This window comes from Poeciliopsis prolifica, unplaced genomic scaffold (genome assembly GCF_027474105.1).
Source record: "Poeciliopsis prolifica strain line A6 unplaced genomic scaffold, Auburn_PproV2 SCAFFOLD014, whole genome shotgun sequence".
NCBI lineage: Eukaryota > Metazoa > Chordata > Actinopteri > Cyprinodontiformes > Poeciliidae > Poeciliopsis > Poeciliopsis prolifica.
In genome coordinates this window covers 9,900,942-9,918,938 of record NW_026562389.1, presented here as the reverse complement: position 1 = coordinate 9,918,938, position 17,997 = coordinate 9,900,942, and the positions used below count along the sequence as shown (strand labels likewise).

General features: G+C 35.9%; 1 protein-coding gene across 5 annotated transcripts in view; it reads left to right on the top strand.

The window, feature by feature from the left end:
* The first annotated feature begins 3,490 nt into the window (after nt 1-3,490).
* wdfy3 (WD repeat and FYVE domain containing 3) overlaps nt 3,491-17,997 on the top strand; it is an 83,037-nt gene continuing 68,530 nt past the window's right edge. For 3 of the 5 annotated variants that reach the window (XM_055039290.1, XM_055039287.1, XM_055039286.1), the window contains exon 1: nt 12,366-12,600. In XM_055039290.1, coding sequence (XP_054895265.1) covers nt 12,572-12,600 — 29 coding nt within the window. In that variant the 5' untranslated portion in view covers nt 12,366-12,571. Of the gene's footprint in view, nt 3,728-12,364; nt 12,601-17,997 lie in introns of those variants that run through there. The other 2 variants (XM_055039289.1, XM_055039288.1) reach the window with 2 other exon arrangements.

Below are 17,997 nucleotides of genomic sequence, written 5' to 3'. Positions count from 1 at the left end.
GCCTGTTTTATTTCCTCAGTGTTTGACTTTAATGCTCAAAGAGGATGAAGAGATCTACATAATGTGATAGGTGCTTTATCAACAGCTGATCTGGTTTGAACAGGGTCAATGCAGGAGGCAGATTATGGGAAACAATGTGGGCCACTGAATGAAAAAAATGTACTTCAATCTCAAAATTCTAACTTTTATCTCAGAATTCAGACTTTAATCTCAAAATTTTAACTTTGATCTTTTTTTATATATATTGGCAATAATCTTCCTCCATAGAGACATCTCTGCATCCATTTTCTTTCTCAAACAAAAAGACTTGTTGTAAATCTGTAAATCTATTTAGTTCTAATAAACTCTGAATCTAAACAACCAAACCGGCTGATTTTTCATGAGGCCAGAGGAAAATGATAATTACTTTATCTAAGCTCTGAAAGAGACAGAATGTCAAATCATTTCCTCTGACATCATGACTTCACAAATTAGACAAATAATTACATAGCTGTTTAGGTTCAGCTGTCAACTGTAAAAATGTTTGGATGGTTAAATAGACTTTAATCAATTAAACGGTTGATCAATAACCTTCTGTATGACCTGGCGACACGTGAAGGAAGACATTGAGCCATTTGAATGATTCAAAACATGCAGGCCTTCAGAGGGGCTTCACTGTGTGTTTTCCCTGCACATAATTTCATTTTAGAGCAAAATCAAAATGCATCAAATATAACTTATATTTTTAAAACTTAATTTAACTCCTTGAAGTCGGGTTCCTCTATTAACCTTCCAGAATTCCCCGATAAGTAGCTTCTATAATGAGATCAGCTGACTCACCACGTGTTTGCTAATTGCTGCTGGCTAGTCTGAAGGAGCTGAGTGGAAGAAGCTCAGAAACTGCCATCGCAAGGAGGACCTGCGTCCTTGTAGGCGGAGCTAGGTCCAACCAGATGTTTTGCTCCTGGTTGCCATAAAGATTAAAGGATCTTTCAAACATTCATGACAGAATCAAACCAACATTCCAGGTTTGTTTGTGATGAGGGGAATAATATTATCTAAAATGTTGATGTAACGTGATATTTCCCCTTTAGTATTGAAAGTTTGGAGCAAGTTAATGCAGAACATGGAGGTAAGGTGTAAAAACAATAAAAAAAGTGTGATAAAACACACAGACATATTTAAAGGATTAATAGAAACCAAGTGGAACTTTGAGCCCTGAGGAGCTGCTGACAGCTGAACAACAGGCGAGTGACAGCTGGAAACCGAACCCAGGTGTGAACATCAGGTAATATAAAAGGTTCAAGAGTCAATTAAACAATGAACATGTTGATATTAGATTCTACTGGAACAAGCAGCATTGATTTGGATCTTATGTAACTGGATACAAATTGGACTCGCTTGCCCTTTTTAAGAAAACATGATATTTGATATGAATCGATGCTACATAAACACTTAATGTCCTCAGGTGAACAGAGATAAAGCAGTTGCCAATTAATATAAAACAGGAAGGCTCCACAAAAAAGCACAAAAAACAAAACAGAGCAAACGAGGAAAACCAAGTGCACCTGGAAAATCAAGAAGCAGCAGAAGAAAATCAAACCTAAGTCCACAGTTTAAAGCGAAACTATTTACTGCTCTTCACGTTTTCATTATTTCACAGAAAAACTTTTAAATTTGAGTTTGAAAAGTTAAGCATTTGTTAGGGAAAAGAAAATTTCTGCCAGAAAACCGTGTGAAGAAGGAAATCCTGACCCCAACATGTCTTTGCACGTTTGCTTTTGTAATGCCAAATTAAGTATTTCTTTTAGTGTAACAAAAGGTTTGAGCTTGTTAAAGCCATAAAGTATTATATTATTTAAACCCCAACTGCTTTGATCAGGTTGAAGTTCAGGTAAGGTATGGACTGCCATTTTTTAAATTACCTCATAACAACAGCATTTCACACCCAGGGATTTTTTTTTCTTTATTCATTTGCCAAGCCTTAAAACCACAGAAAGATTTAAACTTTGATTACAGGGCCCAGTGGAAAGATAGGAACAAAAGATTTAACTGAAACGACTCATCATTTCCACTGGGATGGGCAAGAACTCTACAATAATAATCACAAAAATAAGATGTAAAATATTCAAACTATTGACAAATATTACATTTGTATCACTTACACATCCTTAAATATTCTAATAATAATAAAAAAAAATACAGCCAGTAACTTAAGAAAATCACCCCAGGCATGACATCAATGCATTAAATCACAGCCTGTGTTAATGTGGTATGTGGTTTCCACTACTGAGGAAACACAACCCGCACAGCAGCGGAGATTTTTATTATCAAGGGAGAAATGGCGACACCTGGCGCCCATTTACTGTAATGTCAGAATATTCTCCCATTAAATGGCGCCTGGAGTAAAGAGCTGGACCACAACACCACCTGGCGGCCAAAGTATGTTTCACAAAAGTAACTTCAAATATAAAATTAAAGCTGAATAGTCTAAGTCAAGATAGACTTCGTTAGCTTTCATTGACATATAAACACAAGAATACGTGAAGTACGCTGTTAACGCCTTTGAATTCATATTAACTGTAAATATGTTGTTTTAACAGTTAATTTTTGTTCTCGATCATTGTTTTGCTAAATTTAATTTCCAATGTGTATTTGAATGTTTTTTACACGCACTTTATTTTTTCTGTAAAACACGTTGATATTTTAAATACTTTCTTGATTTACATAATTCATTAGTAGCAAATAAATTGAAAAACGTATAAGAATAGCTAAAAAAAATATATTGTGACAATGCTCAGACAATTTATATGGATTCATTACACATCAATCAATTGAAATAAAAATAAATTTACTGATTGGAAACACGCCATTGTCAAAATTTGTGTTGCTAATAGTAGCTAACACTGCAAAAATGATAAAATCCTGTTGTATTTGTTTTAAAACCAGTTATAGGAAGTGCTTTACTCAGGTGTGATGACAAGAGTTTGGTAGTAACTATTGACATTTACTCAATTTCATTTATTTTAGTAACTTTAAAAAAAATGCTTGTAGAGTATTTTACTACTCCATACTTATACTTGAGTAACTTTATTATGAAGTATTTCTACTCTTAACTTGAGTGAAATTTCTGCATTTTCTACTCACTGAATGAAAAATATTTTAATCAAAACTTCAGCAGACTCAGACACTTTTATTAAAGTTTCAAAAGATTCTTGTTGAATGTTATTTGTGCCTGATTGTATTTTTTGTTACTTGTAATTTTCTTTATGTTTTCAGTCTACAATGATTTAAAGTTTGATTACTGTTGAGCGGATTACCTTTGAAGAAAAGTTGCAAAATTGCAAAAACATTCAAAGTGTGGAACCACTGCACTGGTGTAGGCACTAAGGAAAGCAGTGAGTACATATTTTTTGGATCTGTGTCCTTTAATGCAAGTCATTGAGTGCTTTTCCTAGGAGGTTCCAACAGATGTCAGCTTTGTGCTGCAGATGTGGCTCCCTCTCCACGCTGGCGGTGTCAGCAGGAGGATGCTGTTTGGAGGAAACTCGGCGCTGGGACCTGATCGCAACCGGGACGAGCTCCGCTTTATTTGGATGTTGAGGAAAAAATGGCCACCGGCAGAAGGAAGGAGAGGAAGCGCTCACCGCTTTTAGGTTTGCGCATCGTCTGAGACATATGGATGCACACATTGGAGGTTATCGTCAACGTTCCCACCGAAGTACTTCGCTTCAGAGGCCGCTCACTGGTGAGTAGGACGGCGGATACGCTGAGGTCTCTGGAGCGGCTAGTTAGCATCGCCAGCTAGCCGCCTAGCACAGTTAGCATATACAGGAATGTTCATCACGTCTGTTAACAGCACCAGTAACGGTGCAGCCGCTGTTAGCGTCACAGTAACACCATTAAAAACGAGATTACGAACTCAATTGTGGCACTGTAACGTACACTTTTAGTATATATCTTCACAATTTGTTATTTTCAAAGCAATTCATTTGAAGACGTCACGGTTTAGTTTGACAGTTGTCGCTCAGATGCTGCGATGCTAGTGCGATCAGCTGGTTAGCTGCTTTAGCTAGCATGTTTTAACTGAAGGCGTTTCGGCGACCAAATGCGGGTCTGCAGCTGGGTTTTCACTGCGAGCTGAGGGGGCCGGCTGACGGAAAATGGGCTGCTTTGGAAAAAAAACAACAACACAAGGACACTGACAAGATAACCTTGACGGACCCGAGAATGATTCAGTGTTATGACATTTTAATTCGTCAACATTAGTAAATCATGGTTGGGGAACCAAATCCTTAACCATCGATGGGTTTTGACTGTATATTGTTGATATTTCGCATATTCTGGTGGTTATATCGCCCAGATTTGCTGTATTCTTGTTCGCCAAAGGTGCAGATTTAGAATAACCTGTGGTTGCTTCTGGTCAGCGTATTGTTTGTGGGTTTGGGGCCGACCTGGATGTCTGCACACCAGTTAATTAACCTACATGTTCGTCTCTGCCTTGTAGAAGGTATGTATGTCAGAGCAATCGATTTAACCCGTATTGGCATTAAAATAACTAATTTATATAAATATTGTGGGTAAATATTAATAGGATAAATATAGCTGAAATTTTGCTGCAATGTATTTAGAAATGGTGACCCAAATGCATGATCTGTTTAGGGTACATGTCAATTAAATGCCTTGTATAGGTTTGAATCCATATTTCTTACTTTAAAATATTAAATATACTAAATATTTTAGTTGCATTCTGAAGTTTCCAATTTTTTAGAGGAATCCAGATCTTGATGAGGTGTCTTCTCATGCATCAGTTGATTTGACATTAGCGGCCTCTCCATTACAAATGTGCTCAATATTTTGTTGTTTTTCTGCTGATGTTGAAAAAAAACCCCTTCAATTTCGCAATTGCTGTGTTTTCTTTAAGTGAGAAAAGCAAATAACACACGTGAATAAGTTTGTTCACACTATAAATGATTAGAAAACATACTGATTGATCCATGATTCTCCAACTCTTCTTTGTTGCTAGTGGCAACATGTGGCGACTCATGTGATGTGTAAAAAGTATTTTTATTGCAGTTTTGTGAAATAAACTAGTTTTGATGAACGGTAAAAAAACAAAAACAAAAAAACAAACCTCATCCTAGTGGTAGAAGTTTTTATCAAAAAATGTGTTGTTTTTTTCAAAATTTGCAGATTTATTCTTAAAACGCAAAATCATATGGTCACTGGAAAGTGGTCACTGGGCGAGACGTAGGGTACTTCTGGACTGATTTCCAGTCCAACACAGGACAACACAATCAATCTTACAACAATTGAGAGACCAGTCAACCTCACAGGCTGTGTTTTCATTACAAATAGGAGCAAATCTTTGTCAATGTTCTGCTACATTGGGAAATGGGGAAAAAAAATTTTTGCAATTGAGATGTTTCCATGAAATTAAAATCACACATGTATCAGTTTGTTCACTAATTGTTCAAAGTAGAGAAGCTGCCTAGCTTGTAGATCTTCTTTTATTTAACTGCTTTGACTTGACCCCGTTTCCCCAGGATTCAGCTGTCTCTCAGATCCCCCGTGTTTAATCTAGAATACTTTTACAGAAATCAGACTCCATCTACAAATTGTCCTCACTTAGTGGATGAAAAACAACCCTAATCATCACACCTTCACCATCAAACTGGACAGATTTTACCAGATGTTTGCATTTATTTTTTCTAAACTTACTTCTGTGCATTAGAACCAAAAATAATGCTCATTAAGATTCAGCTTTGGAAACCTAAGTCATGTTATTTTTATAAAAAGGAAGTGTTGTCCTTATTCTCAACTTATAAAGCAAGCTTTGCTTGTTCAGTTCTTTTCTTATTGCACTGTCATGACCTTTAGCAGGGCATTTAACATACTAAATGAAACCTTTAATATCTGAAATGGACCTCTTGGGATTTTCTTTCATTTTTCTAAGCATTGAACTATCTGACCTTGACGTGCATTTTCTGGAAATTCACTCCTTGGAAGATCAGCAACAGCTTAAATTGAAGAAACTCAATATTTCAGCTGTTTTGCAGTTTCCTTGAAGTTTGTTTCAGTTTTGTGATGCATGGAAACTTACCACTCAGAAAGAATCTGTCAGTGAAATTAAAAGATTATGTTAACACCAAATATGGAAAGGTTGTAAATACTTTTGGGCTTAATCGTAAATATATTTTTGCTGTTGTTGCATTACTTTCTCCTGTTAACATATTGATAACTATGACAAATTTAGATTTTTTAAATTATAGATTTTACTGATGATAAAAATTCTATGTTTGCTTCACTTAGATTTAGAATAGGATTTGTAATTTCTAAAACGTTTTAATATTCACCTTTACCCAAAAATCTTGTGTAGAAAATATTTCACACCTTGTTTATTTTCAGTCCGTTGCTCACACAGCAGAAATAACGGTTTTTGTATGACATAAATTGGGTTAAAAGGCCTTATCAGTGTCATTTTCCTACAGATGCAAGCCTTAGTAGCAATAGCCATTAAACATGCACACAAGCTGAACCTGTTTCACTAAATTTGCTTCAGGATAAAGTCTGCAGATGTGGCTAAAAGAAGAATCTTTGTAGCCACCAGCAAAATGCAATGAAGCAGCACTTTTCCACCTTTCTTGGCCACAGATAATCATTAGAGTCAAATCTAATATAAAAACCAAATTATCTGAAGTGGTGGTTAATGTTGAACATTTAGATGGATTTGCATGTTGCTCTCGATGCTAAACAGTGTTTCCGTCTGGTTGTAACTTTATCTTGAAATTGAGTTTATTTCTGCACAGAGAGCTGTGTGTGAAAGGACAGCAGAGTCACTGTGTGCTCGTACTGGAAGCAAGAGGTTCTGATTTCATGAACTTTGTTTTTCCTGTTTTAGTACTTTTATAGCTCCAGCCTTGAAAATGAGTGATGAAGTGAACTGATCCCTATTGACTCTGAAGTATATGAGGATTTCTGATATGGTACTGATGCATAGATCTGAATGTTTTGAATTACTTACTGCTTTGGAAGGCTTTGAAATACCAATACTAATTTCATCTAACACAGACTTTTCTTTAAAAATTGCATTGTTACATAAAGGACAGCATCTAAATTATTCCCCAGGAAAAACTTGGTTACCAGTCAGGCTTATAATACACTGGAGGAAATTCTAAGCCTGGTGGAAGTGCAAAAAAAGCCTGATGGCCCGCCAGACTTATAATACACTTATGAGTTTTAGTTGTGCCCCAAGTAAAGCCTGGTGACGTGCCAGGCTGATAACACACTGGGGGAATGCTTAACTGGATTTACCACTTCTGGCTTCTTCTGGTGCAGAATTATGACGCATGTCAATGAGGTAAAATGTGACATGACTGCATATGTTTGAAGACTGTTGGACGTGTCTGATTTAATACTGCAAATGGAAGTGGCAGCAATTAGATTTTTGGATGAAAAAATCTAATAGTCTGGATTTTTGCTTTCCAGACTTCCCTAAAATAAGTCAGTTATAGGTCGCATTTGCAGTGGGGACACTTTAATAGGATAAAACAAGAACAACTGTCCTTTCTGTGTGCAGAGCTGCAGACGTGTCTCAGCATGTTGTAGAAAATACAAGTTCATCGTAATGAGCACACTGAAGGTTGTTGGTGGCCTTCATTGTTCAGAATCGGTTGTATGTTTTAGTTTTTGATTGACAGGTCGCATGTCCAGACTGATCCAGCAGTTTAATTTCCTTTTATTGTGTCTTAACAGACTGTTTTTAATAGGAAAAGCTCAAGACCTTCACAAATTGAATGTGAGCATACAGTAGCTTTAGCCTTGACTTCTTTCATTCTTCTGCTTTTCTCCCACTCGGCTTTCATCGCTGGCAGGCTTTGTAACTTGAAACTCCTGTCAGTAGTTCAGTCTGCTTTCTTCTGCAGGACTAAAACAAGGGTTGCCTTGACATAAATGCATTTCTTTAATCTGAATTTGTTTTTTTGGTTCATTTTAGCATCTTATTTTAGGTAGATTTAGCAGTTAATTTAAGAGTTGTTGACTGTTACTGAGCTGTACCACAGTTTTCTAATAGCTTGTCAGTTTGATTGTAGCCCAAATTTAGGCAAATATTACTCTGTAGTGCCCTTTAAAACTGTTAGTATATTCTTATTAGTGTTAAAATATATTCTGATGATTTACCATGTGTTTATTTAATATCTTCCCCAGTTTTGATGTTTGATAGCTGTAGATTTGATCAGAATATTTGCATTTTACTGACCTGGAACAAACAGTTGCTTCATTGTCTGATCCCCATGCTACAAAACAGGTTAAACAGAACCAGGGTTACTTTCTGGGTTAACTTATCCCAAGTAGGAAGACCTTACTTACATGTGGTGATAATTTGGTTTATTGTCTTGGTATGTTGTGTAAAACAGGTTCCGGTGAAATGAAGTGGACAAACTAGAGTGAAAGGAAATTTATGATAACTTGAGGTAACAGCCATAAATCTGTAATTTTCCACTGCAAATATAATTTTTTGTCACTGTTATTAAGACATGATGGAAACTTTTAGAAATAAGCATAACTTTATGTATCAAAAAGCTCTAAAGATAAAAGGGAGAAATTGGAAAATTAGACTCATCACACTCTCTTACTCTAAATTGCATTTCATACAGTTTTATTTGAATATAAATAGAACCATTTTAGTAAATATGTATGTTACTATATGAAAGAATGAAAGCAAATCTTCTGAGCTGATATTACATCTTATTCCCGTAATTTCTTCTTTGTGCTGCAGCACTTTGGATTTTGTGCTTTGTTAGCCTGTTATTGATTCAGTGAAACTATGAAGCTGCATGTAAATCTTGCGGATAATGCAGCACAAGTCTGGCGCTAATTCACCTCTCAGAGAACAAAGCCTTTTGGACCAAGTGAAATGCTTTACAAAGAGGACGCCGAAGTGAACTGTCAGATAGAAATACAGCATCAGGCTGTGTTTTACAAGGTTCTCTGTCTTGAAATACAACATAATTGGATAATTTTTAATTAACCCAAACACAACCATGTTTTCAGTAAGTAGTTTCATCAAGATATTTGTTTCAATAAGGGATATATAAATAATTCATGTGTGTAAGTGTTTTGTGTTACCTTCATTCAAAACAACATATTCTGTATTTAAAATCTTTCAGATTTTTCAGGTTTAAATTTGAATTCAAAATCTAAAATACTTTATTGATTCCAAAGACAAATGATATTTAATTTTAATTTTATTTTATGTCTTGGTACTTTATCAATAAAGTCGATGACATAGTTTTAAAAATATTTTTTTTATGTTGTTTTTTCCCCACTGCGGATTAATAATGCGACTAATACAACTATATAGGTAGAGATGTGAATATTTTAATATCTTTTGATTTAGATCTTTAAGGTCATATTTTGATTTGGAAACTGTTTTGAATTCAGAAACCATTTAATAATCTAGAGATTATATTTAAGTTATGTGACTGACAAGAAAAAAAAGACGGTGTAAACAAAACATTTATTTAAAACAGTTTCATACTTTATCAAATTCCCCCAGTTTATGTTAAAACAAAACTAGGTTTGTGCCTTTAGAGCTGTAACTTAAGTTTCCAGTGTTAGCTTGTCCGCCTGGATTTTTCTTGAATAGAAAAAGTATCAAAGAATTATTTTAAGTGCATATGGTGGCCGAATGGACGCACAATGGGATTTGAAGTGTACTCAACAAAAAGTGGCAAAAATTTAAAAATCATTGCGTTTTTACATTTTGAACTGATTTAAAATATTAAGGACTAGGAATTGTGATTTTCAAACAAATCTATTTTTTTCTGCACCTGTAGATATTTGTTGGATGATAAATGATCATATTGTTGCTTTGAGACCATTTTCAAGTAGTAAGATGGTACTGGCATAATAATGCAAGAAATATTCTCAAATATTAATGAACATTTAACACAGGAACTGGAAGACATTTTAGATATGAAAAATAAATAAACAAAGTAACAGGAAACAGCAAATCAATTGAGTGAAGTTTCTGTGAACAAAATTGTTGATAAATCATACAAACAGAAATTGAGCTGTTTTTAATTTATCGTGTGATCAATTGATTTATTGTTTATTGCGACAGACCTAAATATATCTTTATCAGTCCAAGAAGGAAAACTGAGCCAATGTTATTAACTTGCGTTTATTTCCATCTTGTTGCTCTGTTTGTGCTTCTTGAGGGAAAACACGCGGTGTTGTTGTGGCCATGTGACACTGATGATGTCATGGCCACATACGTATATAATATACATATACATCATTTCCCAGAGCGAAAACCCCAAAAGGGTAAATAAAATCTGCTGTCTCATCTTGTTGTGTTATGTGCTTTTAAACTTATTTTGCAGAATTAATTTAGGAACCACAGGAAGTTTGTTTATAATTAAACTGAATAATTTCAGTTTTTTTTTTCATTCTCAGAAGGAACCAAAAGTGCTGAGGACAACAGGAAGTCAGTTTACTGCTAAACAGACGTTGCCAAATACAGTTATGTCTTATTTAGCTATTGTGCGTCATTTATTGTGCTGTTTAAATTCAAGAGTAATTTATCCATTTTAAAGCACTCAGGAATTTCATAACAAATTATTATTATTTTTTTTTTATAAATAATGGATTTATGGTTCTGTGTTTTATTGGGTGGTGTTTTGAAGCTGGATGTCGGCTTTGGGGTTATTCTATAGTCTCTTATGAAAACAGGGAAATGGTTTGTTGTTTTATTGGACAGATGAAAAATGAAATATTCCAGCTTTGTTTATTGCCGTAATTTATTTCGATGTGTTTTTCATAAACTCTAATGCATAGCCACATTGAGTCCATGATATAAAATGGCCTGCATGCTCATATAAACATTTATATTGCAGTTCCAGTTCACATAATGGCCCCAGTTTTAGGCAGATAATGCGACAAATAACATTCTGGTTGCTTAAGGCTGTAAAATGCAACAGCTTTTTCTCTCGCTGCAGTTAAACCCTGAGAGACTGGTTGGTGTTTTATTTTATTGTTTACTTTTTAAATGTTCAGCCGTATATTCAAGTTTGTGTGTTTTATGAGAATGTGTTGCTTCTGTCGGCGTAGCACGAGATGCTTTCTGTTCCCTGCTGAACTGATTTTATACACCTCAGTGTGCATCTGGAAACCATATTCCTGAGGCTTCTTCCTCATAAATATGTGAGCAAATTTCAGCCTTCAATAAAAAAATAAATCCAGGAGTGCTGGGTGACTCAGTTAGTAGAGCACGTTCGCCATGTGAAGAGGTTGTAGTCCTCAATATGGTCGTCCTGGGTTGGAATGTGTTATTGCATTGTTATACCGTTGCATTACTGAAAAATGGTGTCAAATCAACAATATTATCGTTTATCACAATAACGTCTAGTTCTCTTTCACACTGCACTGTGTCAAATGATCCAAACCAGTTGAAAAAACTGTTCTCCTCCTCGCCGGTGGTGGCGTTGCATCAATAATTACTGGAGGAGACAACATAAAAACATCAGCACAACGTTCTTCTTCACTAAATGTAAACAAAAATGGAGTACCGTCAGGTTTTAGGAGTCGTGGGATTTCTCTTTTGCAATTGGTAAAAGACCACGACCAAAGCAAACTCCTGCATTTGTTTTGTGTATTTACCCAGAATGCCCAGCGCTATTGTTTGCTTCCTGTTGAGGTCTGCGTGGCATTCACATATTCATTCAAACAGACCAGAGTTCAAAAAAAGAGAAATTCTACAACCACTAAAATCTCATGTTACTCCATTTTGTTTACATTTTGTGAAGATGGAAGTTGCGCTCAGTGACTCCTTCAGAGGTTTTGGGATGTTTCCTTCCATAGGTCTGGGTGCAGCGCCACAACAGGTGAGGAGGGGAACAGGTTTTTCAATTGATTTGAATCGTTTGACAAAGTGCAGTGTTAAAGTGAACTGAGAAACAAACTGGAGTTCTGATAAAGCAGATTAAACAGGACTGGTGTAAATACACCCTGAAGTGGTTTTTTAATCCAACTTTACAAAATGTCTTGAATTTTAGACAAATTTTTTATAAATTAACTTTAATTCCTTGAACCACAATGTGAGTGCGTTTAATTTTTTAATTATGCTCATTTCTGGCAGTCGTGCGTCCCCTTCTGAAGAAATGGTTCATTCCTCTCTGTTATGGCTGTAGTGTTCGCCACACTCCTCCCTCCTCTCTCTCTCTGAAGCTCTGTACACCCCACCCGGTGTCAGGGGGGGATCAGCTGTGCCAGTCCCGGCAGACCACACACACACCCACACACACAAACACACACACACACACACATCCCCACACGCCCCCCCCCCCACACACACACAGTATGCTTAGTGGAAAACAAAGCCTCTAGCACCGCCAGTTGAAGACGATCCCTGCCTCCGTGATCGTGCATCCGTACGTAGCATGTGCTGTTCTGATGCTGCCAAGACGGAAAGGCATGACTCCGCCATCGCCTGGGCTTTTCAGAAAGGGACGTTTTCACAGGGGCACCGGCGGCCGATTTCTGCCTTTTGATGGAATATTGTTGTTTCTTCTGATGGTGAAGAGTTGAAATGCTGGCAGAGCGCAGAGAGAACAGCAGGTAGGAGAAATCAGAGCTGGGTGCTAAGCTTGTCTCCGTGGCGACTCTTAGTTTGTTTACTCACTTCACCGATATAGAAACACACCAATTTACAGGTTATTGATCATCACAGCCCTTATTTTCTATCGTTTTAATCTCTTGAGGTTTAGGTCTGTTGCAATAAGCAATAAATAAATCAATTAATGGTACGATAAATTAAAACTAGCTCAATCATTTCCATTTGCACAATTTGCTGTTTTTCTCTTTTCTCTCTTTCTACCAAAAACAGGATGAGCTGCTTTGCTCTCTTCTAGTCCTTTTTTTGTTTTCATAGGCTTCATGATCGAAGTTAATAGTTGTTTCTGTTGTTTTGATTATTTAATTTGGATGTATAAAATGTCTTCCAGTTCTTGTGTTAAATGTTTATTTGAATGTAAAGTTTAATATTTGAGAATGTGTTCTTGGATTATTGTGCCATTACAATTATATTACCTAAAATGGTCTCAAAACAACAACAATATAATTTAATGTAATAAATTCTGGAACAATTTATTGTTTGGCAAAATGTGTTATAATGGCAAAAATACTGAAGAATCTCTGGATTATATGTTCAGCAAACTGGACTGATGTTTCTGGAAATTAAAAAATAAACAATATTTAAGGCACATAATAATATTTTCAATATGTTAAATTATTTACTAACTTTTGACGAAGGCAGCTCATTCTTTTCTTAGATTAACATCCAGACAATAGCCAATGCCTCACAGGCACCGGTTGCTATGGGAACTTATTGTTAAACCATCATTTTTTGTGTCATTTTAGTCAATGCACACAGACCAAAACACAATACATGTAGCTTATTTGGTATTTGTTAGACTGGAAGTAGTATTCACTTCTTAAAGCAGCCCAGGCTGATAACTGACTTCAATCTTGCTAAAGATTAGAGCGATGGCAAGGAAGTGGTCCAGTCTGAAACACGTGAAGAGCACAAAAGATAATCAACTTTGTCACTATATTTAGATTTTTTTAGACAAAATAAATTGCTTTCGGACAATATCGGAATGAGTAGATCAGGCTTCTTAAAGATGATAATTGATCAGAATATGGAAATCGGTACAACCGTATGAGAAATGTTAAATTACTGGAAGTTTAATCAATATTTTTCTTCTGCCCGTTGCAAAGAGCACAAACAATCTTCTCCATGTTTTTTTTCTTGCATTTTAGAACTTTTTTTTTCCTTTCCAAGATTGTTTCTTTTACATTGTTTTGTGGATCTTTCAGATACCTGTCTCTGTTTTCGTTGATTTAAATCAGAATCTGCCATGTGTATTCACTGTTTTGGGCTTAATTGTAAAATTAAAGCAAAATTAAACTAAATCTGTTGTTGTGCTTAGTAAGAAAAGAATAATTGATAACTTTATTGCAGTCAAAGTGTCACCGATGCTTCTGTAAATACGTATACTTCACTTTATCCATGAATCTAGCAAATATTACCATAAGCAAAAGCTGCATGTTGATAGTAAAATGAATGGTAGCTATAACTCAAGTCTTCTTCTAGGACGTCTTCTAGGCTTCCTCTAACCTAACATTAAACACTTTGCAGAAGAGGAAGATATAATCACTAAGGAAAAACTTTCACACCGCGGCTATTATTAGAGCAAATTAACCGGTTTGCCATGGTGTGACTAGAGGAAAAAAATTATTTGGAGCTTCACAGTGGAGCTACTTTAACATGAAAATTGGCCAACTGGTCACCTACGAAATGATCAGTATATTTCTTACACATATTAATCAAATCCTGCAGTGGATTTTTCTAATGTTTCTGGAGCAGACAGTTTCTCTCTTTGAAGCCAAACGTACCAGCATTTGTGTGGGGGGGTTGGCGTGAAATCAGCACTCTGCCAGTGTGGCCTTTTAGTTTCTCTCAATTAGCATTTGGTTGGGAAAGTTTGTTTTTATCTCGCTCCTGTCAAATCCCCCATTCCTTTTCTCTTTCTCCTCCACTTTCCCCTGCAAACTGTCAGACAAGAGGCTGACATTACGTCACTTTCTCCAGAGGAACAACCACACAGGCTTTTGAAGAGCTGGGCCTTTCCAGGGCATTGGCTGCCTTCATCTCCCAGGAGTTACTGTTAACTCCTTAAGACGTTCATTGAAGCTGGCGTTCGCTTAAAGAGAGTGCTTTAAAAAAAATAAAAAGACTAGAAGACCCATAAAACAGGCGTAGATTCCCGCTGCAGGAGAGTTGGCATTCCAATGATGCCAGCCAAGACAAAAACATTTTCTGATGCAGGTTTTTCTGTTAGCAGCTCTGACTGTGCCTGTAACATAAAATCAGTTGTGATTTACTTTTTGCACTATGGTGGAGATTCTTTGAACAATGAAGGTAACGTCATTGAAGATGCTGTCTCTATCGTCCTTGTCATTCCAGCTTTCCTTGAGATTCAGAAATATTCAGTGTGCCATCTGCTTCTGTAGGTCAGGTCCAGACATTGATTACAAATTCTTTTCATATTACATCAGGACAAAAAAAATAGATACACAATCAATTTTTATGGATGATAAATGGTCCCATAAGTTATTGTGATAAATGATAATGTTGTTTTAGGACCTTTTTTCAAGTAATATAACTGTAATAAAATAATAATGTAACAACACATTATTAAAGATCAATGAGCTTTAAATTGTAATGAACACTAAGCACTGGATCTGGAAGACATTTTAAATATCCAAAATAAACGAACAAAACAACAGAAACAGCAAATAAAATGAATTATGGAATCTCTGTAAACAAATAAAGGAGATAGATGAGACAGAAACACCAGAATGAAGTCTTTTGTCATTCCGTTTTTTTGAAAAAAAAGACTATTGAGTGTGTTTTAATTTATCATGCAATTAATTAATTTATTGCTCATTGCAACAGGCCTAGTCGTTTGTCCTAACCTGGAGTTTTCGACCGGTCGCGCACACATCATCCTGTAAGAGTCCATGTGTGCAGTTCACCAAACAGGACGATCGGTAGAGTCTGAAGTTGTGTGTTTTTTTTTTTTTGGTTTTACCTTTTATTAACGTGTTGAACTCTATGTTAAAACTCTGCTGACTCTCTGGGCTACCCAGGTATGGAAATCTAGCTCCACAGCTGTGTTGGGTGGAGAAATTGGTATCCTGTAAGGGATTTAAGTTGCTTGTGCTTGCAGTTTATTCTCTGCAGCCATTTTGCATCACGAGATAAGAGAGACTCGTATCTCTGTGAAGAAATTAGCTGTGCTCAGTTGCCATAGGTGTGGGTAGGTTACTTATGCTAATACTTAAATGAAAAACAGAACTGGTTCTGTGATGGGAAAACTAGATTTGATGATGAAAAATATCTTAGGAGCCTGGAAAAATGAACTTAGCAAGGAGCAAATTTAGCATCTTGTTGTTTGGCTGCATAGCTTTTTCATTTATGTCACTCTTAAAAACTCTTATGAAGCCCAAGTGGCGTCACTAATGTCATTATTTTTTTACTGTATACTTCTCTAATTGTATCAGCTTTGTTAAAAAAGATCAGAGTACAATGACGGATTCCTCATTTCTTTCCATCTGGAGTTTAAATTTGGTGGCAATATTTTGTAGCATTTATTGCAATAATGATAAAAAGCGATAAAATATCTTTTTGATGGCTTTGACCTCACAGCACTGCAGTCAAAGCAGCACAAACACAAATGCTGCTCTTCATAAAATGCCCATTTTCAGCAATTAAGTCAAAGTGCCTTTCATAAATAAATGAATAATAAAACAACAAACAAGCAGAATTTTATATTGCAGTGACAAAGTAAGAGAAAACTTGCTTTGGTTTTTAATTTTCAGCCTTGATTTTACAGAACTCAGTGTTTCAGCAGTTTTTCAGTTTTCTTTAAGGTTGTTTCAGATTAGTGGCTCATAGAAACCGAACACTGCTTTTGTGTGTCTGGTTCTGATTCTGTGGATTTAAAGTGGACTTTAGCCAGAACTCCTGAGTGATCTGAAAGGTTGACACAACAACAGATCTGAGTTATTCAGTGATTTATAAAGTAAGAAAAGTGTTTTAAAGTCTTTTATGTGAGACGACCGGGGGCCAGTGAAATGTCCTCTGATCCTTCAGTGATTGGTTCCCATGTGGGCCGTCATATTGTGTCAGCTGCTTTTATTTAATCATTTGTGTGTTTGGCTGGTAGCTTTGTGGTCTGGTTACTGTTCATTAATCAGTGAGGTTTGTGTTTGACTTGTTTTTGCTCCTAGAAGGCACAGCCAAGCTGTAGCGTTGTTCTGAACTTGAACAGATTCAAAACACATTTTTTCTGTGGAGTGATTGCTGTGAAGTATGCTGCTCTTGTTCTACTGTTAGAAAAACTGCAATGCCAATAATATTGGTAAGTATTGCAATGAACATCTCCGTTGGAGGACTTCAAGTCTTTCTAATTTGTGCTTCCATAAATTAGTGACCATTTTGGATAAGGTCAGAAATGATTAAATTTTCAATTAATAAAATAGTAATTGTATAATAATGCAAGAACACATTCTCAAAGATCAATGAACTTCAAATTTGAATGAACATTTAACACTGGAACTGGAAGACATTCTAAATATCCAAAATAAAAAACAGAAACAATAAATACATTTAGTTATATTGCCTCTGAAAGCAAAATTATACGAACAAAGTTAGCTGAGACCAAAGCAGCAGATTAAAGACTTTTTCATCCACTTTTTGGTAGAAAGGAAGAAAAAAAAAATACATCTTGAAAATAGAAATTATTAAGCTTGTTTTTATTTAACATGAAACTAATTAATTATTTATTGCGAAAGGCCTAAACTATTATTCAAAACCTTCATTTATCACATAATAGCATATTCTATAAGTTTTTGTAAACCCACCAGCATCTTTCTGGTAAAATGTCTATTTCTGTTCTACCAGAATAGAGAAGAAAGCCTGTAGGACTCGGGTTGCTATAGGTGGAGTGAGCGCTAATCCTTCGTGTGTCATGCCTTTCCTTTTGTTGGTTTTTCCAGCTCAGCCTTATGCTGAAGTCGTATGACATGTGTTTGGCCCAGTTTGCGGTCCGGTTCCTCGCTGTGCTCCGGCTCCGCCGTTCTCTCTGCACTCTTATCTGCTTCACTGGCTCTCTGTTACATCGGCTCCTCGCAGCAAAGCCAACAGTCAGCATTGTTCAGGAATAAATGCTGGCTTTGATGTGCTTCAGGGATACATTACAGGACAGAAATAGATGAGCTATTTCAGCATAAACATGTAACAATAAGGGGAAACTCTTGTAATGTTTTTGTAACTGACCTCAACCCATTTTTGGTAATTTGCTCTAAATGAACAACAATAGTTGTCAATTAATCAATTGTTTGACAATTATTCAGTTAATTGGATAAGAAACTTGGCACATTCTGCAG